Raw genomic sequence first — 25350 nt, 5'->3', positions numbered from 1 at the left:
GCCTTGTCCTATTGCAAGTGGTAATTATTTTAAAACGATGACTTTGTTGTATTATGTTTGATGGGATAGTTCCCCTTTGCTAAGCTTCCTTTTGAAATTAATTTGGTCATACTTGTTTATTTCTTCATTTCAAAAGTTGACACATAAAGTTGTCAAATGTCATTTAAAAAATTCTACTGAACTTCTGATTAAGATTTCACTGACTTTATTAATTTGCGGAGAATTGTCATTTTATAGTATTAATTTGTCACCATCAGGAATACAGCATTCTTCCATATATTTAGATCTTGAGATTTTCTTCATAAATATGTTGTACATTAATATTTTTCAAGTAGTTTGATACAGGTTTCTGCTCTTCTTGCTTTTCATTGGTTATTTCTAATGTATAAGAAAGCTTATAAATTCTCTAAGTTTAGGTAATAAATGGCTAACTGAAATCTTCTTGACTCAACCTTTTCTTAGGCATTTTTAAGTATGTAAACAGCAAATAATAACTTTCATCCCTTCCTTATTATTTGGTGGTTATTTTTCTATTTTGGTAATTAGGAGTAAAAATTTTTAATAAGGAGTTAGAGAGAAAGAATAGGAGGTAAAGCATGTGCCTTGCACGTCATCAATCCTCATTCAAATCCCTGCCATAAACTCCAAATATAGTTCCCTGAGCACCACAGTTGTGGACCATCACTCTCTCCCCAACAAAAAACCTAAAAACCAAACAAGAGTTTTTGACAAAAGTTATCTTCCTATCCTTTAAGGAAGCACTTCTGCCATTCTCTGATTATTTCATGTTTTTTGTTAGGACTTTGCAAAGACGAAAGAATTTAAGAAAATTGGCAACAAAGAAATAATCATAGTTATCTTATTAGCCTTAGTAACATCAATGTTTCATAATTCTGATTCAGAAAATCAGAACTGGTAAGCTTTAATTATTAAAATGCAGGCTCTAGGGTGCTGGGGTGATAACAAAGTGGGTAGGTGTCTGCCACACATGTGGTCAACTTGGGTTCAATCCCCAGTACCCGGTATGGTCCCCCCAGCCCTGCCAGGAGTTATTTCTGAGCATGGAGCAGGTATGGAACGAAAAACAAGTACCAAAATACAAAAACTCAGGCTCTACAGTGAGAATGCTTGGGTATATATCCCAAATCTTATACCATATACCATTAGTTATAAGATCGTAGGATGGTATCTAAGTTGGACTCAGATTTCTAACTTTTAAAACGCTGGTAACTGTTATCTACCTTTGGAGAATTGTTTTAATGATTAAGCAAACTGACACTAGTAAAGTCTGAAGTAGCATCCAGATACACAGTGCTATTTCACTAACAATGTTGAAGATATATTAAGTAGAGTTATTTACTGAGTGCCTTATATTTGCCAGGCAAAGGTAATATAGTCTTGCAGGAACCAACAAATTAAAGCTGATGACTAAATATGGTCCTCTGTCCATTACTGTAAAGTTTTATTGGACACAGTCACGCCTACTGTTTATAATGTCTCTGTTACTGTTCTTGTTATTATAGTTATCATAATGTCTCTATTACTGTCCTTTAGTAGTTTCAATAGTTGATGAAGCCACAGAATCTAAAATATTTTCCATCTTTTCTTATGTGAGGGGAAGGCAAACCCTAGCAATACTGCTCACACTCATGAAGTTCACAGCTTAGTAGTTGAGACAACTATATACACTATGTATTATGTGCAACATTTTGAAATTGTGAGGATATTACAGAAATGGCAGGTCTGTATTAAAGATCTAAAGGGCTCACACAAATGAACGGAGGCAAAAGTGGTATTTAGTTTATTTTGAATTTTAATTTTAAGTGTGTGTTTATATATTTTAACCACTAATCCTAGTGTAGAAATTACCAGAGGGAGGAGAGTATGACATTATCTTTGTTGTTACCTCATATTCTACCTTGGATGTTTCAAGTTTTTAACAAAAGAGATGAATAAATAAAATGAAGGATCAAAGCAAGTAAAGAATACTGGGTGAAAATGATCTGACACATCTGTCAAAGTTCTAGACATAAATTTCCTATGGCAAACATTTTAATTGCCATTTTAAAGGACTTTCTCTTTTAATCCTTGCAATAGCCAATCCCATTCCTTACAATAGCCAATCCTATTATTAACCCTCTTTATCATAATTAAATTAAGGGTGAAAAGAGAAAATAATATGATCACAGTTAAGAACAGTTAATAAGGGAAGAAAAGTCAATAAACAATCCTACCAATGTAAAAGATCCACTCTTTTTCACTATAGTCAGAAAAAGGAGGGAAGTAGAAAGACAGACAGATGTCTTAGTAATACCACAGGAATTGTGTGTGGTTTCAATTTCAAAAACTGTATAATGATTTGAGTAAGTTTATGTCTTAGAAAATTTAGCCTCTGATTCCCGAGTCATTGTACAGCGGGTAGGGCACTTGCTTTGCGCTGGCCGATGTGGGTTTGATTCCTTGCACTCCATATAATTTCCTGAGGGCCACCAGAAGTGATCCCTGGAATCAGGAGTAAGCCTTGAGCACCACCAGGTGTGACCCTCCTGCCACCCCCTCTCCCCAAAAAGGAAATTTAGCCTAAAAAGTCTAAAAATTGGATCAGAGGAACACTGCTATCGGGTGTATCAGTTTAAAGTTACAGATTTGAAAGAAGATGCTAGCATAAAATGGACTTTAACTATGAAATTGAACAATAAAAAAGTAACTAGGCACTATTTACTGAAGAAACTAAAAGAAACTTTAAAGCAGTATCTCTCAACTGAGGGCAATATGTTTTCCCTGTGGGCTTCCAAGATATTCCAAGGGGCCAAAATTAGAAATTGGTTTAGTAGGAGTCCATGGCACAAGACTACAGGCAAAACTGGAAGGATGGGAGCCACATGAAGGAAATAAGATCAGGACACAGTCTGACTAAAAAAAGCTTGAGAAACCTTGCCATAAACTATTATCTACAATTTAAGAGGAAAAGTACATATTACAAGTGAAAATACTACACGGAGAGAATCAAACCTTAAGAACAAAATTGTTATTCAGAAGCAAATCAAACAAAAAAAATTTAGGATATGTAGACATAATAAAACCATGAATTATAAATTACATTTTAATTTTTTTTACTTAAGCAAATCTTAAGAAAAGCTTTTTTTTAAAAAAAGTGAAATTTCTCAGTGGGAGTGAAACTGAAGTAGCTGCATATAGCATCTATTCCTATAAAAGAGAGCAGTCTATGCGTATTTTTTAATTTGTGTGAGAGTCACACCTGGATATGCCCTTGCCCAGCGGTACTTAGGGACTACTAGGACTATATTCAACACTGCTGGTGCTCAAACCCAGGGCTTCACATATGCAATGTAGAGTTCAACCACTGGACACACTGACAGTACTGGCATCAAATCTTTTTTTTAAAGTATTAAATGTACTTTTAAATATACTTAAATTTCTGTTTAAAACCCCCAGAGAAGCTTTTTCCTTCTTAGAGATGAAACTAATCACTCTAATTTTATTTTGTTCAAATATACATGCAAAATATAGATTCTGAAGAAGAAAAACAAAAAGATACATTTTTTTAAAAATGTAGGAGTATTGCTATTTATTCAGCCATTGATTAGGCTGATTGAATTGGGCATGAACTCCACCTTACTTTTTTTTTTTTTATAAATTTATTTATTGAATCACCGTGAGAGAAGTTACAAAGCTTTTGGGTTTAAGTCTCAGTCATACAATGATGAAAAACCCGTCCCTTCACCAGTGCCCATTTTCCAACACCAAAAACCTCAGTATACCCCCCCATCCCACACCCTCCCCCTACCTGTGGGGCAGATGATTTCCACATTACTCTCTCTCCACTTTGATTTCATTCAATATTTCGACCCCGGATCCACCATTATTATTTGGGATTTTACCCCAACACTCAGATGTGCCGAAAAGACAACCGTAGACAATTTGTTTTCTATTGCTGGTTATGAATAACATGATGTCATGTGGCTGCAGTAGTGGCCACGCAACTTTGGAATTCCAAAATTTTAACAATCAAATCAGGAGGGATTTCTACCAAAACCTGCTGGGCTCTGAGATTTGTTCCTGAGTCTCTGGGATCATGGCTGTTAAGCAGCTTGATCAGGAACCAGAGAGGCCATTTGTGGGTGGAGACTCAGGGTCTTGTTGGGACAGGGAGGAAAGGGCAAGCTCCACCCCATACCCTGAAGCCCTGCATGTCTCATCACTGCGGGCCCAAACCTGACTGTCCAATGGCCTCTGGAGGATGGCAGCCACTGAGCCGCCAGGGGGAACAGGCCAATGCACAAAACTTATTGCCACCTGGGGTGGCCCAGTGCCGGTAACCTACGGCGGGGATCGGGTGCATTTCTGCCAAAGCTACTGGGTTCTGAGATTTGTTTCTGAGTCTCTTGGATCATGGCCATTAAGCAACTTGATCAGGAACCAGAGAGGCGGATTGTGGGCAGCAACTCAGGGGCCCTTGTTGGGGCAGGGTGGAAAGGGTCAGCTCCACCCCATCCCGTGAGGCCCCATGTGTCTTGTCACTGCGGGTCCACTCCTGACTGTCTAGTGGCCTCTGGAGGGTGGTCACCACCCAGCCGCCAAGGGGGGAGGAGGCAAAGGGAAAGCAACCTTTCTCCCCTGGGGTGGCCCGGTGCTGGTAACCTACTGCAGGGACCAGAAGCATTTCTGCCAAAAGCTGCTGGGTTCTGAGATTTGTTTCTAAGTTTCTGGGATCACGGCCGTTAAGCAGTTTGATCAGGAACCAGAGAGCTGGAAGTGGTTTGTGGGTGTCTCCCACATACCTAACTTTTGGCCATTTACTTTCTTGGTAAACTTTGCCCCAATTTGGGGTCTGGCCAGAGGCATAGCAGCAATTCTGAGGTATCTAGAAGTCTGAAGGCACCATCAGGCTGCTGATGCACTTGCCTCTCAGGTGCAGATTGACTTGCTGGCACAAAAGATACTTTTTAATAGGCTGGCTAACACTATTAGCTACTAATATAAATTTAGATAATAAAGGTCTATTCAAATACAAATCATACTTACTAACAACTAGCACAAAAAGTTCTCAAGAAGCAAGAGTGGAAGAGCAACACAAGTCAATCAGAAGTAATAGTTTCATGTGTAAAATGAGAATACTACCACACATCTGGCACTTATGTGAAAGATTTAAAAAGCACAGGAACTAAACTAAAATGAAAGTTCAACAGGTAGATCTTCATGTGATAGATTCAGAAACAGTCATAACACTTGAAAAATAATAAGGAAATCATTTTCACATATTTTTAATCCACTTTGGAAAGAGTAGCTGAAATCACTTGGACTGAAAGATCAGCATTACCCTACAATAGGTAAAGGTAAAGGTAAAGGCCCTCCCGTTGATCGTCGATTTGTTCGAGCGGGCCCAGTAACGTCTCCATTGGAGACTTTGTTGTTACTGTGTTTGGCATATCGAATACTCTCGGTAGCTTGCCGGGCTCTCCGAGTACCCTACAATAAAGGAAGAGAAGTATTGGGTATGGGCTGCACTGAAAGTTTTGCAAGAATGAGAAGAAAACTTTTATATGTAGTCTCTTTGCCAAGAAAGCAGTTAAAACTTTTGAGTAAACTCTAAATGTTTATTGGAAGCACAATGTATTTACAAGGCCTTGGAGGATGAAAGTTAATTCGATTTTAGGTCTTACAAAAAACAAGGTTTTTATTTTCCCCAGTATAGTAGCAGACATATAGCGCTGCAGCACTGTCCTCCGGTTGTTCATCAATTTGTTCAAGTGGGCACCAGTAACGTCTCCATTGTGAGACTTATTGTTACTGTTTCTGGCATATCGAATACACCACGGGGAGCTTGCCAGGCTCTGTCGTGCGGGTGGGATACTCTCAGTAGCTTGTCAGGCTCTCTGAGAGGGATGGAGGAATCAAACCCAGGTTGGCCTCATGCAAGGCAAACGCCCTACCTGCTGTGCTATTGCTCCAGCCCTAATTAAGTAGACTACCAAATTAGTGAATTTGCAGTCATGTAAGCACTTAAATAGCATATTTTATATACCTTTTCTTTTCCCCCCGCTTTTTACTTTATATACTTTTTTTCATAGTTTCCTACATCTCTGGGTACTCACAGTATTTCTATGGGGAATAACAGGGTAGATATTATTCTCCATTTAAGGACTAGGATCCCTGAAACTGGAAAACTTTAAGCTAAGATCGTATGGCTAACTGGGTGGTGATGGAATTAAGATTCAATGTACTTTATCTTCTATCCAAGCAATAGAAACTGCTGGAATGACACAATTATTTAAAGCACTGTCAAAAGAGATGTGGGAGATCAAATTAGTAACTTCTTAAAGCAAAATTCAAAAACCAAAGTTTTATTAGGAAAGCAAAATTCAAAAAGCCAAAGTTTTATTAAGAATTTAGAAAGGCTAAAATTTAATCTGTTGTAGTACCTTTAAAAAACAATATATACATTTAGTTAACTGGGGTTGTGGTTTTCATTTTTAGTTGTTTTAATATTTGCTTTTCCCTGTGTTTTGGGGCCACACTAAAGTCAATGTTCAGGCTGGCTCTGTACTCAGGGATCACTCTTGGTGGTACTAGGGGACCTACTCTACTATATCTCTGGCCCAATTTTAATGTTTTTAAGGAGGAGAGGGGAGGAATCCCTGATTTTATTCAATCAATTCTCAATCTTACATTCTAGCATCTGGTATACATAAAATATGCTTAGTTTTATACTCTGCTCTTGCTCTCCTGATGACACAAAATATAAAGTAACCCTATCCAATTGATTCATTTAGCCATTACCTGAAGTACGGCTATTCACTTGGTTAATGGTAGGCACAGGAAATCCAATGTGTTCAAGATAGAACTGTCTTAGAAATACGCAGTGATAGGGACTGGAGGAGAGTTCAGCAGGTAAGACAGATTCTGTATGGCTCCTTGAGCACTGTTAGATGCGACCCACAAAACAAAACAAAAAAGATATACACAGCTATAAATTTAAAAACTTTAAAGAGATGCGTCACATGTAAATGAATTTTCAAAATAACTCATTATGAATTCACCTTATCTTTAAATAATATCAATGGAAATATATTTATTTCAAAGTCTTCTGTCTTAATCTGCATACAATGAAACCTCTTGATGACCCAAGTTCACCAATGTAAAGCACCAATTATTAGACTGTACACTACACCACAGTGCTCTTTCTGAAGTAACCGAGGAAAGGACATGGCTTGTTTCTTCACGAATTCATCCTAGGCTCATGCTGAAAACAAGGTATCCTACGGCCTGCTCCCATGAGATCCCTGAGCTCACCAGAGCCCTAGCTTAGATTCTTAGGTGTCAATTCTAATATATGTAAAAACTGAAACAGGCAGCTGATGTACTTCAACTTCTATAGATTCTAAATGAAGCTGCTTGCAGCTATTTTCAGGGCTCTAAGGCCTGCCTCAAAGACTTGTTCCTTTGAAGAGCTAGTCTAGGTTGACGCTTATGTTGTAGTTGGGCCACAAAACAATTACAGTTGCCGCAATTTCTGCATATCTCAGTTCCTTCTTCTACCCAATAAGGAAAATTATAAAACACAGTGCCTAAAGGGAGAAGAAAATAAATAAAACGGTGCCTGCCAAAGAGGAGGTTGGGTGATGGGAAGGACTGGGGACACTGGTGGGGGGAAACAGACACTGGCGAAAGGACAGGTCCTAAAAAAGTATATGCCTGAAGCTCAATCATGAATGACTTTGTAAATCATAGTACCTCAACTAACAGATTGTTTTAAAAGAAGAAACAGAAATGTCAGTCAAACACACCAAACAACCATGTATACCTAGATGTAGCGTTTTTTGTTATTCTACTAGACAACCTAACCAATTAAGAGCCAAGAGTGAGCAAACTGTGTTAGCCAAATGCAGAAAATAGCTTATTTTGTTTGGCCCTTGAGCTAAAAATTTTCTATTTTTAACATATTATACAAAGAACAAAAATCTATTCAAGACACTATTAGGAGACTGCAAGACTTAAACCATTCTCTAGCACTCTACAGAAAGTGTTGACCCTCAAAATGTTATAACAACAAACATATAGGATATATATATACATATATGCTATTTCTTATAAAACTTAGATTACTAATATATCAAAGTAGATGTATAGTTCTTTCAGTGATAGGTTCAAAAATGTTAGAGCCAAACTTTTGTCCAGACTTTCCTAATCCTCTTTTGACCATATTCTGGAATTTAGCCAAAAATAAAAAACCCTACCCCTCTCATCTTTCTTCTCCTAATATGTGTTCTTATCTCGTCTCCTTGCTATATCTTCCAGCCTTGGCTGCCTGTCTTTTTTGAAACAGCTTTCCTTTTACAATCTAAATCCTTCCTACACTTCAAGTCTGACTTCTTCCAAATGCCTTTAGCACTCACTGGCTTTATACTTGTTTAAATTACATTTGACACCACAAAAGTTTAATAATATTACCTTACATTTTTTTTCTAACAACTTATTGGAATAGTTATCTCCAGCCAGTTTGTCAAACACATGAAGAAATAAACGCATAGCACTGCTTTTGTATTTCCACTTTAATAATAGTTTATCCTCTAAGCACTTGTCATTTCCTCAACACACCTAACATGGAGAGAAAAAAAAAACCAGCATGCGGACTAGTAACAGGTGATGAAAGACTGGAAATATCAAAAGATGATACGAACAAAGGATCTTAATAGAGGACCAAGGGCTACTTTGCAAAAAAACTGCCTTCCAACAGGATTGGCCAATAAATTCCCTCTAAAAAAAAAAAAGCAACTTGACAGTGATGTGGCCATTTTTCTTCTAGCTAATGGGATAAATGGAAGTACTAAAAAAGCTCAAAGGAATATATTCATTTTTACAATATTATGGATTTACTTGAAGTCTTCAAGAGATTGCTGATAGGCAAAAATCATTAATCTTTGAATTAACTTATGGGAAACCACATGTGTATCTTGAAGTCATTGGCCACAGAGACAGACTCATTCACAAAAATGGATCAAGAACATCTGAAAGGGAAAACAAATCTCCAAACATACACATGCCTGAGAATTATGAAATAACTACATGATAGTTGTTTAAAACACACATAAATTACCCATGCAACTACATTTAAAAGGAGCAATTTACAATTAAAGCTCTTTACCAAAGAAAATAAAAGACAATGAGAACAGTAATCGTGACTGTCATTTTTTCCTGGGTTTACAGTCTCTCAGTCCTGGCCTATGTTTCACTAGTCAGGCTGGAGAACTTGATCCTTAATTAATAATAAAATGTGCTTATATATGATGTAAAATTTAAAAAGGTAAAATTATTAAATGCATAGTAGACTAAAAATCAATCAACCTCTATAGATGACTCCAAAAGATAGATAATCCTAGAATCTACTTATTTCTAATGAATATCATTCATCTGAGGGGCAAGTTACCTTTACAATCACACTGTGTCTGAGACTGGGAGTTCGTTTTGCCTGAACATTCAATGATTCTGAGAATTCAGACAAAAGGAAAAGAAGGAGTTAAACCAGAAAAGCATACAGGTGGCTGAACAGTAAGCAGACTGGAAGAAAAATCCTACAGCAAACCGACAAGAAGAAAACTGAGAGATGGTACCGGAAGGCAAAGAAGAAACAGGGCAAAAATCTACGTAGTCCCATGTCAGTGCTGAAATTTTTTTCAATTTCGAATTATTAAAATTTTAACAAGATCACCCCCTCCCCCAAGTCCCTTCTTTCCTAACTGAAGTTGTCGGTGATGGCAAGGCATAATCCGTGGGAAAAAGCTGAAAGCGAAAATTCGGGATCTGTGGCTATAAACTATAGGGCGTTAAAAAAAAAAAGACCTTTTTTAATCACTATTTCCTGTCCAGCCTACCCATCTGTCTCCGAGGTCCCCAGACTCGAGAAAGCCAACTCAACTGGGAACATGAGCCCTGCGGCTGTGGTCCAGTTAGGAAACTCGTTCCTCGCCGGCGATTTCTGACTACTGGGGGGGGGGGGGGGGATAGAAAAAATAAAAGGAAGAAAAGAAAACAGAAAAACTTACGAAGGTAGGAGCCAGCGAGCGCCCCGGCGAGCGCGGACTCGACCCCTCCCGAGGCAGCCTAACATATGGCTCCGACTCCCGAGCCCCGGACGCGGCCCGGCGCGGCTCCACGGCCCCGCCTCTGCCCCGGGAAACGCACACCGCACCCCTCCCCAACACTCGGCTCTCGAGCCCCCCAACACCGCGGTTCCGGGGACGGCGGAGATCGGGAGCGGCGCGGACCCCGGACGTTTCCGCCCCGCAGAGTTGCTCCGCGACGGCCACGACGAACGAACGGACCCTTCGGGGGGGCGGCGAGCAAACACCTGGGCGGGCGCTGCGGCGACGCGGGGGGCCACCGGGAAGCCCGCGATCGCGCAGCGCAAGAGTCTCCGGGGCCCGGGGCCCGCGTCCGCGCCCCCCACCCACCTGCACCCACTTCACCTCCCGACCCGCCCCCCATTACCCCAGAGCCGGGACCGCCACCAGCTTCCTTCGCGGCGCGCGGGGCGGGGAGCGGGCGCGACGGTCGCACAGCCACCCCCGCGGCCCCGCGGACTGGCGCCCCGAGCTCCCGCGCCGCTGGCCTTTACCTCACGCGTGACGTCCTCCCGCGGCCGCGGCAGGAAGTTCCCGAGAAGCCGGCCGGGTGCTCCCGCCGCCCGAACAGGTGGTGCTCCCCGGGCCGGCACCGCGGGTCCGCCAGGGACCGGCACTGGCCCCACAGGTCGCTGCGGCTCGCCCGCCCAGAGGGCTTTCGAGGTTTTTCACGCCCCGTCCCGCGTCCCACCCCCGGCGGCGGCCGGGCGCGGGAGCCGCTTCAGGAAAAAAGGAGGAAAAAAGGGTTCAAGTTCGGCGCCACCGCCCCGGGGGCCGAGCCTGCCGCCCCCGCCCCCCGGAGCGTCCAGGGGCCCCAGCTCTCGGCGCCGCCGCGGACCCGCTCAGGGGGCGGGGAGAGCCGCCCGCGCCCCGCGCCGGCTCCTTCCGTCCGGGCCCGCCGCGCCCCCGAAAGTGCCGCCCGGGCGCCGCGCCCGCCCGGCAGGTGCCCCCCGGCCCACCCCTCGCGGCCAGGGTCCGGCCCGCGGCACCTCGGCCCGCCGCGCGCCCCCGGGCCCCGGCGGGCGGCTCCCCCCGACGGGCCCGAGCCCCGCACGGCGCCGACTCCGCGCCACCTGCCTAACGGTTTCTGCGGCCCCGCGGCCCGGCGGGCCGGGGGCGGGGGCGGGGGCGCCGGGCTCACCTCCGGGCCGCGCCGCGCCGCGCTCCGGCCGACCAGGGGCGGCCACCCCGGCGCCTCTTCGCTGCGGGTTCCGGACCCGCGGCGCGCTCCGCCTCGGCGGCAGTTCCCGGGGGTGGTGCCGGGGGGACGTGCAGGGGCGGCGGGGCGGGGCGGCACAGGGAGGGGGCGCCGCCGCGGCCGCCGGGGGCGCGGGCGGTGGGAGGGGGCTCTCCCGGTGGTGACGGCGCCGCCTCAGCCCCGCTCCTCGCTCCCTCTCCGCGGAGCTCGCGCTTTCTGTTTCCCCCGAGGGACCTCGAACGCCGCCGCCGCCGCCATGCTTGCTCCGGAGCCGGGGGGAGGCGGAGGAGGAGGGGAAGGGGGAGGAGTCGCGGCCGGCGCGCCCCAGTACGGCTGCGCGAGCCCCGCCGACGGCGCCCCGGGCCGCGGCCCCGCACGCCCCCGCCCGCGCCCCGCGGCGACCCGGCCCCGCGGCCCCCGGACCCGGGTGCCCGGCTCGCGCTGCCGGGGCTCGGGCCGCGGCTACTGGGGCTGCTCCGGGGCGAGCCGCTCCCTCTTCCCCGCCCCGCCCCTCCCCTCCGCACCACTACCCACCCCCCCGCGGGGAAACAGAGCCCCCAAATAAACTGGGGGCTCGCAGCTGTGCCGGGGCCCACTCACGCGAGTGCCCGCCCCGGGATGGGGAAGGCCGCCCTGGAGTCCCGGCGCTCTCCGCGCGCCCCAGAACTTCACGCCAACAGGTGCTCGGAGAGACACTCCCCCCCGCACCTTCCCCCCGCGCCGCGCCGCCGGGGAAGCCGAGCCCGCAGGCGGGGGAGTCCGGGGGTGGGGGGCGTCGCTCGGAGGCAGGAGCAGTGGGAGCCGGACTCTAAGGGGCAAGGTGGAGTGGGTGCCCCGGCCTCACCCCCCCCTCCCCGCCTCCACCCCTTCCGACCGCGGAGAACCCCCTTACCTTTCGGCGCCCCGCAGCTCGAAGGCTGGCGAGTGTGCGCGGCCGCCTGGACCTCCAATCTCGGGCGATGGGGGGCGCTGCAGGGATGCCAGGGGGCTGCCCGCCGCGCACTTCCGCGCCCACGCGCCCACGCGCAGAGCCCCCCCCTCAAGAGTTGGGGCACTGTGGGGTGTCCTGGGCACGGCAGTGCGACCCCAGGAATCAGGCTTTCAAGAACCGGGGTGGATGCAGCCAGGTTCCTTGTGCTGGCTTTATTTCAGCGGTCTTTTAGAACTGCATTTTCTTTGGAACTGTTTTTTTTTTTTTTTTACGGAAATCTCTTTAAAATGTTACCTATTACCTGCACTCTTCAAGAATACAATAGTTACTGAAATTCTTTGTGCATACGTGGCCTTCTAAAATGACCCTTAGGCATCACTGAAGTTCCAGGGAGTTGCAGAAGCATATAGGATTCATTTAGAGTCATTCATATTCTCTCTCTGTCTCTGTCTCTGTCTCTGTCTCTGTCTCTGTCTCTCTCTCTCTCTCTCTCTCTCTCTCTCTCTCTCTCTCTCTCTCTCTCCTTCCTACTTTCATCTCTCTCTGCCTCTCACTTCCTTATCAGCCTCAGCTCTTCATCCTTGGTCAATCTTCCTGTAGTCGTTTCTTCTTAGCTTATATTTTATTCTTCCCCTTTATCCACTGCTTTTCTGCATGACCCCAGGTGAAGACTGAATAGGATTTTATATCCAAATAATAGCAAGATTCCTTTTCTTCCCATCAGTAAATAAGACAGCAACGCTCAATCAGTTGAAAAGGTGAAATGTTTTCATTGTTTTTTTTTTACCAAAAAGTTCTCTCCGTGGGAGTGGTCTTTCATTTTCTTGACTTACTGTTTGGCCTTCTTCCACACAACATTGCTAGAAAACTGATCTATGAATAACGGAAACACAAGTATATATTGTTTTAAAATTCGAGGCTATATCATTGGATAGTAGAAGTTACCTGGCTTCTCCACATTGCTGTCCTAGTTCTGTTTGGTCTGAGATGACATGATTTCCAAATCTTACCTTGAACTAGAAATATCCAGAGTTTTACATCTAATTTTTTTTTAAAGGATAGAATCAGGAAATCTGGACTTCAAGGCGTTGATTCCTTTGTTAATGTGGGGGGGGAAGCCCACAAAAACGGCAAATGTTTGAAATTATGTTTGGGACATATCTAATTATATAGGCACAACATACCCACTTGTATAGATATAACAAGGAACAATAGTTTTATTTTTAAAAGGAAGCTAAGGTATAATAAAAGGATATAATTTAAGTAGACATGAAAATTAGAATCAACAACTTGTGTTGTGGTACAATTGAGTCAGGTGAGGTCTGGGGAACTTTTGTACTTGGAAAAAATAAAACCACAAATAACCCTAGCACAGGCACCAGTATGAGTTCTCTGGGCATCCATGGAAGGACAAGAATTTATACCGGCTCTCAACAAGTCATTACCCAGTATTTTTTTATTGATAAAATAAGGGTTATTTTCTATCCTCATTTTTCCCGCGCAATCTCAATACTATGATGACTTAGTCTTCCTTGGCTATTCCTTCATCCTTTGGCACCACAGTAATTCCCTCTTTTCCACAGAGGCCTGAGAATCCCCGAGGATGCTTGAAACTATGAATTGTACCCATCCTACAATACTATTTTTTCTTATTTATACATAAATTTTAATTTAAGAAAATGAATAGGGACCGATTAACAACAAAGAATATAGCAACATACTGTGGTAAAAACATATAGGCAAGGGATCTTTTTCAAAAAATATTATTGTGCATAATATTTTCAGACAGCAATTGATCACAGGTAACAAACCATGGCAAGTAAAACTGAATAAGGTAGGACTTTTATATATTCTTTCAGCTTTTATATATTCTTTTATATATTCTTTCCTGCATTTCTGGGTACAGTGTCTCTCCTTTGCACAATGCTTCTCCCTAGCTATTAAATTGAGAAGTGCCTCACAATTCCGTTTTGGTTCTTTTCTCTTTTCATTATAATCTCTTGCCCTAAAATCACCCATACCAATGACTTTAGTTGTTTAGATGATTTTTACATGTGTCTCTTGCCCAGATATTTCCCTTAAGTTCCAGTGTCCTAATTGATATGTCTGCCGAATGTCTCAAAGTTACAACTAAAAAAAGTTTAGTCTAACTGAATTCATGAATGTTTCTTATCTTTCTTCTCAATTAGGCTTGTAGTAACCAAATCAAAATATGTAGTGACCTTCTCTGTTACTTCCTTCACCCTTATTCCCATAGTCATCATGGTACTAAGCCCTGGCAAGCTCATCTTCCCAAATCTCTCAAATCAGTCTATACTTTCCAATTTCTGCTAATATAATTTGGTCTCATTGCATATAATCTGGACCTCTCCACTCATCTACCACTTGCAGCCTTAAGTGTTGGATTTTGGGGCCACACTCAGCAATACTCAGAGTTTACTCTTGACTCTGTGCTTAAGGATCACTCCTGACAGGCCCAGGGACCACATGTGGTGCTAAGGATTGAACCAGGGCTCAATGTTTGTAAGGCAAGGAAGGCTACATGTAAGGCAAATGCTCTACCCACAATTCTCTCTCTGGCCCCCAAATAATCTTTTGATATCTGAATAAGACTGTTGGCATCTCTCATGAATTTCTTAACTTCAGGATCTTTGATAAAGCTAGAATTCTTTTTCTTTTTTACCTTTCCCCCTATTTTTCCCTTTTTCCTTTTTTCCTCCTGAACCTTTCAAGTGGTGCCTGGAGTTGACCGAGGATTGCTCACAGCACTGCGGCCCCATTGGCGGTGCTGCAGACCTCCAGGGTCACACCTAGGTCCTGTGTTTTAGGGGAAGGCTTAAAGTGCCAGGTTCAAACTCAGACCCTTGCATAGGCTAGGCATGTACTTCTGGGCCCTGAATTGTCTCTCTGGCCCCAACACTAGAATTATTATAGTGGCATACAAGAGCATGCAAGGTCTTGCCTTTTCCAGTCTCGTATCATACAATCTTCCCTTGCTTCCTGTGCGAAAGACTTATTTTCATTTCTCAACTGTGTGGTTCTTTGCACATGGCATTTTCTCTTTTAACCATCTTATCTTTTATCTGAGGAAGGAAAGGCATTTCTAACTTCCCAGACAAATTCTTGATCCCTCGTTGATGTGAACTCTCCAACCCCCATGTACCTTTCCCTCCAATGACTAAACACAGCCTGGAATGTTTTCATGGGTTTGAATACCAGGTTTATGTCTGTTATTTCCTTATGAGAAAAAGGATGCATGTCTATTTTAGTGTACGCAGTGACTTTTTTAGTAGGTGCCTAATGCATGTTTCTTGAATTTTAATGTTCCCTCTAGATTTTTAGAAGGACATGAACCATGCAATTAGATAATTGATCTTTCCCCCTCCCCTTTGTGGGCCATACTCAGCTGTGCACAGGGCTTACTGCTGGCTCTGTATTAAGAGGTCACTCTTGACAGTTTTCCTGGGACCACATGGGGTGCTGAAGATAGAAACCTGGCCAGCTGTGTGCAAGGAAACCACCCTAACTTTCTGTAGTTTCTCATTGGCCCCAATCATTGGTTGTTTTTGAGAGGATAGTCTTGTTTTTTGTTTCATTTTTGTTTTTGAGGTACCCCCAGCAGTACTTAGGGTTTGCTCCTAGCTCTGCATTCAGGGATCACTGGTGGTAGTGCTCAGAGCCATTTGGGATACCAGGAATTGAAACTGGGTTGGTTGCATGCAAGGAGTACCTTAGCACTGCACTATTTCTCTAAGCCCAGGGACAATCTTCTGTGCCAGTAGTGGGAAAAATACAGGAGCAACCCAGGAGGCAGTTCTCCTTCAAGGTGCTACATTTTTGTATGTCTTGAGTGCAGAGGCATTAGCAACTTCTGTCCTGGACTTTCTTTTCCACAATGTTTGTATTATAAATATCTTTTGAAGAAAAAGAGTGCCTCCTAACAGAACAGAGGAACACTTTTATTTTTTGATACCAAAAGTCATGCTTTTTATGTATTTATTTATTTATTTATTTTTCTGAAAGCTCAAAGACAAGAATTTTATTCACACTAATGTGTAATAAATCCATGTAAGGCAAGTGCTCTACCCACAATTCTCTCTCTGGCCCCCAAATAATCTTTTTGTATACAAATAAGACTGTTACATCTCTCATAAAATTCTTCTGGATCTTCGATAAAACTAGAATTCTTTTTCTTCTTTACTTTCCACCCTTTTTTTTCTTTTTCCTTTTTACCCTCCTAACCTTTCTTGTGGTGCCTGGAGTTGACCGAGGATCACTCATAGCAGTGTCTCTGGTAGTGCTCTCCTTGTGCATTTTAAAAAAAATTTCTTTTATTTTTTAACAAATCACTGTGAGGTACAGTTATAGACCTACAAACTTTCGTGCTTACTTTTCAGTCATACAATGATCGAGTACCCATCCCTCCACCAGTGGCATTCTCCACTACCAGTGATCCCAGTATCCCTCCCACTACCTCTACCCTATCCCCTTCCACACTACCCCGCCTCTGTGGCAGGACATTCAATTTTGCCTCCTCTCTCCTTTTGGATGTGATGGCTTGCAATATAGGTATTGAGTGGTCATCATGTTCGGTCTATACTCTACTTTCAGCATGCATCTCCCATCCTGAGTGGGCCCTCCAAGCACACTTTACTTGGTGGTCCCTTCTCTGTCTAAGCTGCTTTTTCCCCCAGCATGTGAGGCCAGCTTCCAAGCAGTGAAGCAGTCTTCCTGGCACTCATCTCTAGTATTCTTGGGTGCTAGTCACCCATTATGTTACTTTATATTCCACAAATGAGTCCATTTATTCTATGTCTCTCCCTCTTTCTGACTCATTTCACTTCGTATGATACTCTCCATGTTGATCCACTTATATGCAAATTTCATGACTTCATCTTTTCTAACAGCTGCATAGTATTCCATTGTGTAGATGTACCAAAGTTTCTTTAACCAGTCATCTGTTCTTGAACACTTGGGTTTTTTTTCCAGATTCTGGCTATTGTAAACAGTGCTGCAATGAACATACAAGTGCAGATGTCATTTCGACTATACTTTTTTGCATCTCCTGGATTTATTCCCAGAAGTGGTATTGCTGGGTCAAATGGGAGCTTAATTTCTAATTTTCTGAGAAGCGTCCATACTGTTTTCCAAAAGGGCTGAAACAGTCAGCATTCCCACCAGCAGTGAAGGAGAGTCCCCTCCTCCCCACACCCACGCCAACACCAGTTGCTTTTGTTCTTTTAGATGTGTGCCATTCAATAGAGGAACACTCTTGACCATGAACTCTTAAGAATCCATCCCTGGTCTGATCTGTATCAGTGCAATTTATATAAGTGTGCTTTCTGAGAGCCTCTCTGCAGCCCAGTCTCTCTTTCAGCTGTGTGCTCAACCTGGGCAAAATAAGAAAGTATTTTCTTAAAAAAAAAAAAGAATCCATCCCTGCAGTGTTGAAGGTTGTGTTGCATCCCATTACAGAAGATTAGGGGATTCCTAGGTACACAGTTCCTCCATTGTGATGTCAACCTACTGCAGATGCAGCCCCACACTGGCCGCTCCGTGTTGCCCCTGGGGAAGACCTGGGGGCCAGAGGAACTGCAGTGAGGAGAAACTCTGCTGCCTGTCTTGCCTGTAATGCAGTTCTGTGACCTCAAAAACTAGTGCTCTGCTAGCATCAATAAACATGGAGTAGACAAGGCGATTAGGTTGCAAAGAGTACAAAATCTTGGACCCCTCATGGTTTTTGACAAAACTCAGTGAATTGAAGAGAAATAAAGAGAAGAATCAGTCAAACAGCAAGTGGAGACTAACGAACTAGGAAATGACTCAGGGTTTAAAGGAGCATTTCTTATCCTTTTTTCGACTTATCCTTTTTTGACCCCCTTCCAATAATACTTTCTTTGTTGTGAACCGCCAAACCTACTATTTGGCCCTCTAGTCTTGTGCCATGGTGCCCCATTTATGTGTTTTTGCCAGTAGCTCCCTTGAAATAGTCTGGGGTCTCACAGGTGACCAAGTGCCCCTCAAGTTGGGAGACACTGGTTTAAGGTATCTGCCAGGCCACTGATTCAAACCCCAGTGCTCCCACTCATACAGCAGCAACTCTGAGTCCCACTCTGTGATCCTCGAGGAGAGAGAAAAGCTTGGGGGAAAAAGGTTAGTGATAAAAGAACTGAGACAACAAATTGAGATGGGAGTGAGGTGCTGACTGAATTCTACAAAGGGGTCCTAATGGATCACAGTTGCATTACTGTTCTCCAGGATGTGGAGCTTCTGCCAATTTGGAAAGTGAAAGTATTTGGGTTGAGGGTATTGCAGGGAAAGCTACCGGAAGATTTCTGTTGTCTTTGAAGAGTAGGATAAATCTTGATCTCAGCTCACTGACTCATCAATCTCAGGCAGGTAACTAAACCATGGGGCCAGAACAATAGTAAAGTGGGTCGGGCTTGAACTAGACCAATCTGGGTTCAATTTCTGGCATACCATATGGTTCTCTAAGCCAAGAGTGATCCCTGAGTGCAGATCCAGGAGTAAGCCCCCCAAACAAAGAATTCACAAAACAAAAAAACATTGAGCTTCATTTCCTCACTTATAATCTGTAGGATATCATTTGCTTGAGCGGGCCCAGTAACGTCTCCATTGGAGACTTTGTTGTTACTGTGTTAGGCATATCGAATACGTCACAGGTAGCTTGCCAGGCTCTACCGTGTGGGCGAGATACTCTCAGTAGCTTGCCAGGCTCCCTGAGAGGGGTGGAGGAATCGAACTCGGGTTGGCCATGTTGGCTGCGTGCAAGGCAAACTCCTTACCGCTGTGCTATTGTTCCAGCTTTGGTGGTATAGTGGTATAGTAGGATATCATGCCTATTCTATAAGATTAAATGGCATAGAATATGAAAATGTTTCTTATCTGCCTGACATTCATTAAATAACCGACAGTTATATGATTGACATGTCTTAACAAATTGTGATCCATGAGGTTAAGGGAGTTCAAAACTCTCCTGATTATTCACAAGGTTAATTGAGAAGGGACTTGGCCAGATCAACTCTTGCTCCAAATTATTGACTACTGCAGTCGCCATCTCTCACAATATTTCGGTCATTTTGGGGGGGATGGGGGATGGAACAATGCCTGGTGGGGCTCAGGGTTTCCTCCTGGTTCTGCTCTATACTCAGGAATAAGTCTAGGTGAGCTAAGAGGACCTTGTGGGTTGCCAGGAATCAAACCTGGATTGACTGCATGCAAGGCAAACACCCTACGTGCTGTCTCATCACTCCAGCCCCATCTCCTGGACAATTTTAACTCCATGAATGCAGCAGATTCTTCCTTTAAGTAAAAAAGAAAAAAGTCACAGAAAATTTAAAGGAACTTCACACTGAACATGACGTTTCCTACCATCAGGAGTGTTTTACAGTTCATCATTCTCCTCAGCTCCTGTCCTGTCACCTGTAGTTATGGGCTGTTTCTATAACATGAGCACTTCTACATTTTCTAAATATCTGGTATTTCCAAAGCCATCTCCTTGAAATTACCTAGAGGCAGCTCTCAAACTCTGGCTAATTTATCAAAACTAAATAATTTGACTTTTCCTTTCTATTCTGTTCTGTTTCACCTAAAGTAGACTTGAAAACTTGACTTTTCAAAATCAAAACATTCCATTGAAGTGATTTGTTAAACTGAAAATTAACTGTCTCAGAGAAGTCTTTAACATTGCCTGAATAAAAATGACCTATGGTGCTTGTACAAGATACAGTAGTTTCTACTCCAAGTCTTCCACTTTTAAGATTTCAATCTAGGAATCTGTATTTTAGAAGCCCTGATGAAGATTTTATAGGGTTTATACATTGAGCCTCTTCGAGCAGCTAGGTAATCAATTTTCAAGATAAAATGAATTTTCTTGTTAAGAGCTAGAATTAAACTGGGATTCACTGAAATATTCAAGAAAACGGCTTGGTTATGGTGTTAGTCTATTATATTGTTTCCTCTTTATAGAAGACCAAGGAATTCCGTAATCACAAAATTATAATACTAATTATCCAAATTTGTCATTGTTAAAGATACAGTTTCAAAGCATTGCTATAGGATCCAGTCTTATTGCTTATCTTGTTACAGACCAGGACTTATTGAATAGGTTCCTGACCTGGAGAGAATATACAATAATAGACAGATTATAAGGATTTTCTCAAGGTTGAAAGATTTTCTCTTTGATGTTTTGTACAATTTTAAGAGACCCTGATGGCAGCCTTAGGGTTGAACACACCATGGTCATTATCCAGCATAACCAGATGACATATGACAATTTTAAAGACAAAAGAAGGAGATAGGCATCAATAAGTGTAATGAGGCAAAGATGACTGGGAATTTCAAAAACATCTTTCAAACTATCTGCTTTCTTTGTTGTTGTTTCAAAACAACTTATGTTTTTTTTAAAAAAACAGCAATATTGTATCAAGATTACAATGAGATTTTAATCTGAAAAAAATTAAAATTATCAGTGTGTTAGAAAATTAGAATGTGGATAATTTAAATGTAATTTACCAAACTTGAGAAAATAATTCCTCAAATTTCAGAAGTAAATATTTAAATCAAAAAAATTTTTGAAAACCACCAGAAAAAACAATCCTCTATTCATGGTAAACAGAATAATTACAATAAATTGTTTTTTAATTTTAGCATTGTTGGCATCAATGCACAGAGATGGGAGGCCAGAGACTGTGGGCCCACATGCATGACAGTCAGCACCATGCTTTGCTCTCCCACCAGAAGCTTTCCAGCAGAATCGAGAAGGAGCTACTCTACCACCAATATATGGGGTGGTTAGTTTTGATTCAAGAAAGTGCATGTGGTCTCACCATAAGTACACATTTTCTAATCTCCCTTCTTTTTTGTCATTTGCTGCCAAAGAAATCCATTTTTGTTCTTGGAATTACTGATTGCTTTTGTTTGGGGTCAACAACATTTAACATACAGGTGCAACAGGTATTTTAAAAGTAAGGACAATGAAACTGGGGACCAGAGGTACAACAGGTAGGGCTTTTAAAAAAATTTATTAGTGAAACACCATGAGGTACAGTTGTAGACTTACAAATTTTGTGCTTGGGTTTCAGTTATACAATGATCAAGTACCCATCCCTCCACCAGTGCCCATTCTCCACCCCCACCAATCCCAGTATCCCTCCCAATCCCCCCAACCCCCCATCCCACCCTGCCTCTGTGGCAGGGCATTCCCTTTTGTTCTCTCTCTCCTTTTGGGTGTTGTGGTTTGCAAAAGAGGCATTGAGTGGCAATCATGTTTGGTCTATAGTCTACTTTCAGCATGCTTCTTTCATCCTGGGAGAATCCTCCCAACACCCTTTATTTGGTGCTCCTTTCTCTATCTGAGCTTCCTTTTCCCCTAGAGTGTGTGGCTGGCCTCCAGGCCATGGAGCAAAACTCCTGGTACTAATCTCGTCCACTCTTGGGTGTTAGTTTCCTGTTTTGTTACTTTATGTTCCCCAGATGAATGCAATCTTTCTATGTCTATCCTTCTCTTTCTGACTCATTTTGCTTAACATGATACTTTCCATGTAGTAACAGGTAGCGCTTTTGCCTTTCACATGGCTCTCCTGGGTTTGATCCCCAGCATCCCTAATGGTCCCCTGGGCACTACCAGCAGTAACCCCTGCGCTTCCCCACTTGTGGCCCCAAACAACAATAAAAACAAATGAAAAAAAACCCAGTAAGGCCAATAATATTTTATAATGGGGAGAAAAAGGGAAAGTGTTTATAAATGCAATGCTTTTATGAAGTAAATAAAACATCAATTTTTATCCTACTCATCTATAGTTTCTTCAAAAATCAACTTGCAGCTGGAGAGATAGTGTGATGGATATGGTGCTTTCCTTGCATGCAACTGACTCCAGTTCATTCTTAGCACCACATATAGTCCCCCTTTGCACTGCTAGGATTTGTCCTTGAGCACAGAGCCAAGAGTAAGTCCAAGCCCTGAGCCCAGGCTATAAAAAACAAAGATAAATAGATCATCTCGTGTCTGATTCCTCTTAGTTTCTCTTACACTGCACAATAAGATACACACTCAATATGTTGTAAAGACAATTTATGTTGAAAAGACAATAGCTCAAATAAATTAATAATAGGAATTCCAGCACCATTGTAGCACTGTCCTCCCATTGTTCATTGATTTGCTCAAGTGGGCACCAGTAACGTCTCCAGTGTGAGACTTGTTACTGTTTTTGGCATACCGAATATGTCACGGGTAGCTTGCCAGGCTTTGCCCTGTGGGTGGAATACTCTCGTTAGCTTGCCAGGCTCTCCAAGAGGGGCAGAGGAATTGAACCCAGGTCAGCTGCGTGCAAGACACACACCCTACCTGCTATGCTATAGCTCCGGCCCCAATAATAGGAATTAACATTACTAAATGAAAGTAAGATAAAGAGACTAATTTTAAAAACAATGAAAGATGAAGTTACCAAATAAGCACTCAGATTCAAATAAGAGAAGTTAATGATTTAAAACATTGGAAATGTTGTCCTTTTTTTCTCAAGTTATAGCAGACTGAGAGTAAAAATAAGGTTGTAGTGAAACACTCTTCCCCATCCACACTTAATTTTCTTTTAGAGAATTTTAAGAATTCTCAATTAGCCTGTTACACTACTTACACAGACCTCTCTCTCTCTCTCTCTCTCTCTCTCTCTTTCTCTCTCTTTTTAGTTTTTAGATCACATCCAGAGATACTCTGGGCTTTCTGCTCTCTGGAATCACTCTGAGTAGGGCTTGGGGATCATATTGGAGTCCTGGGGTTTGAACCCAAGTCATCAGTGTGCAAGGTAAGTCCCATACCTGCAGTACTATCTCTCTGGTCCTTGCTCCTCCTTTATAGAGATGCTTCTGCAGTGCTGTCTGCTCTAAGACCACCAACCCATGCTTGAACCAAGATGAATTTTTTTGGACACTACCTCCTGTTCCACCTATCTTCAAATTTAAAACTACCCTGCACATCATAGTGAAGCATATTATTATATAATTTATTTGTATCTCTGGTACTCAGGTGAAATTCATAAAATAGACAACATGTTCCACTATGCCTTTTCCTCTAACATGGGCAAATGACCTTGAAGAGAACCTTTCCATATCTCTCAGGATGATTTTTCCCCCTTCCTTTGTAAATAAGCCAACTCCACAAGTTCTATAGGCCTGCCCCAGCATGTTTATATCCTAGGGCAAAAGAACAGTTTAAGCTCAAGCTATGACCCCAGCAACAAAAAACAATTAAGTCCTTTGGATGAGGGACTTGGTTGTTAATGAAATGATTTATTGTTTTAACTTTCTTTATTAACTACAGAACATTGCTATTATTCTCGGCATCTTACTCAACATGGAATAAAAACAAATTCCTCTATAGGAAGAATCTAATTTAAATTTGTAATCCAAGCATGCTTCATTTTTCAAGAAAGGTCTTCAGTGCAAGGAGAATCCAAGAAATAGACAAATATTTCACAAAGAATACCTTTTAATTAATGACTGTTTAGTGCAGGAGAGAGAACTTGAAGAACTGGAGCACATGTTTTGCATGCAGAAGCCCCAGATTCTACCTCTGGCACCATGTGGTCCCCTAAGCACCTTTAGGAGTTAATCCCTTGCCCTTAGCACCTAGCTGGGAAGTAGTCCTTAGAACTGCTGGGTGTAGCCCCAGACCAAGCTACCCCGATATAATAATGAAATCTTTTGCAAATTAAAGCGCCATACAAATAACAAATGTCTATACCTAACAAGGGCTGGAGTGATAGCCCAGCCGGTAGGGCTTTTGCTTTGCACACAGCAGATCCGGGTTTGATTCCTCTGCCCCTCTTGGAGAGTCTGGCAAGCTACCAAGAGTATTCGCCCCCACGGCAAAGTCTGGCAAGCTACCCATGACGTATTCGTTATGCCAAACCCAGTAACAACAGTTCTCACAATGGAGATGTTACTGGGCCTGCCTCAGCAAATCGATGAACAAGGGGAGGACAGTGCTACAGTGCTTACCTAACAGATTTACTTTTCATGCTAATTATTTGCTGTCTGTTTGTTTGCTGTCAGTTTGAAGATCAATCATTTATATTCTTTTTTTTTCACTTTTTGGGTCACACCCGGTGATGCACAGGAGTTACTCCTGGTTCATGCACTCAGTAATTACTCCTGGTGGTGCTCGGGGGACCATATGGGATGCTGGGAATCAAACCTAGGTCAGCTGCGTGCAAGGCAAACACCCTACCCGCTGTGCTATTGCTCCAGCCCCAATCATTTATATTCTTTTATATTCTTCTCTGGGATGCTGGAACTCCATCTGAAAACTACAGTTGTCCAATACCCTTATTTGGTGCCCTCCTATTAGGATCTGCCTTTAAGGCTGCACTGAGCAGATTGTGAGGAAGTGGAGGAACAGGACCCACTTTCTATTTGATACTCCTGTCAAAAGATAACTGCTGCAAAATGGCATCAGTATCTTCTGGCATGTTTAGCACTAGCTGTGCCACACCCCTTCATGGTGATCAAGGCGAGCCAACAGAGTCCATTTGTTAGCATTAGCATGACTAGCAATCTGTCCCTCCCTTAGAGATTGAAGCACAGCTACACACTTTATTGTCTGAACAACTAGGTTTTATCATTTCTTTTCCACGTACCCACAGTCCCACCTTCACAAACAATTCCAAATTTAGTGGATATTTATCTACTTCCTCTCACACCCACATTTCTCTTTACAATTTTAAAATAACTATATGACTAACTCCTTGAAATAAACTCCTCTCCTTGAGAGCCACCACAAGGGCTGTAGTGGTAGCGCAGCGGGTAGGGCATTTGCCTTGCACGCGGCCGACCCGGGTTCGATTCCCAGCATCCCATATGGTCCCCCGAGCACCGCCAGGAGTAATTCCTGAACGTCTGAGCCAGGAGTAACGCCTGTGCATCACCAGATGTGACGGAAAGAAAGAAAGAAGGAAAGAAAGAAAGAAAGCAAGCAAGCAAGCCACCATAATTTCTGATTTTTCTGCTTGATCTTTGATAGATTTTCTAACCTGATAGATTTTAAATGCCTAATTAATGAG

At 43.1% G+C, this 25350-nt stretch overlaps 1 protein-coding gene and 1 pseudogene across 1 annotated transcript; both read left to right on the top strand.

Annotated features, from left to right (window-relative positions):
• The first annotated feature begins 10129 nt into the window (after positions 1-10129).
• Positions 10130-11905, top strand: LOC130040723 (translation initiation factor IF-2-like). Its single transcript, XM_056132713.1, has one exon. The coding sequence runs from the start codon at positions 10130-10132 to the stop codon at positions 11903-11905; it is 1776 nt and encodes a 591-aa protein (XP_055988688.1).
• A 53-nt stretch (positions 11906-11958) lies between these two features.
• LOC130040722 (RNA-binding motif protein, X chromosome-like) overlaps positions 11959-25350 on the top strand; it is a 166231-nt pseudogene continuing 152839 nt past the window's right edge.

Source organism: Sorex fumeus, unplaced genomic scaffold (assembly GCF_029834395.1).
Source record: "Sorex fumeus unplaced genomic scaffold, SorFum_2.1 ptg000095l, whole genome shotgun sequence".
NCBI classification, from domain to species: Eukaryota; Metazoa; Chordata; class Mammalia; order Eulipotyphla; family Soricidae; genus Sorex; species Sorex fumeus.
Note: the sequence above shows the minus strand (reverse complement) of the source record. Positions and strands in the feature narration are given on the sequence as shown.

Bases quoted from the DNA above. Each gene is read 5' to 3' on its own strand.
- LOC130040723 (XM_056132713.1), top strand. From the start codon at position 10,130: ATGGCTCCGACTCCCGAGCCCCGGACGCGGCCCGGCGCGGCTCCACGG.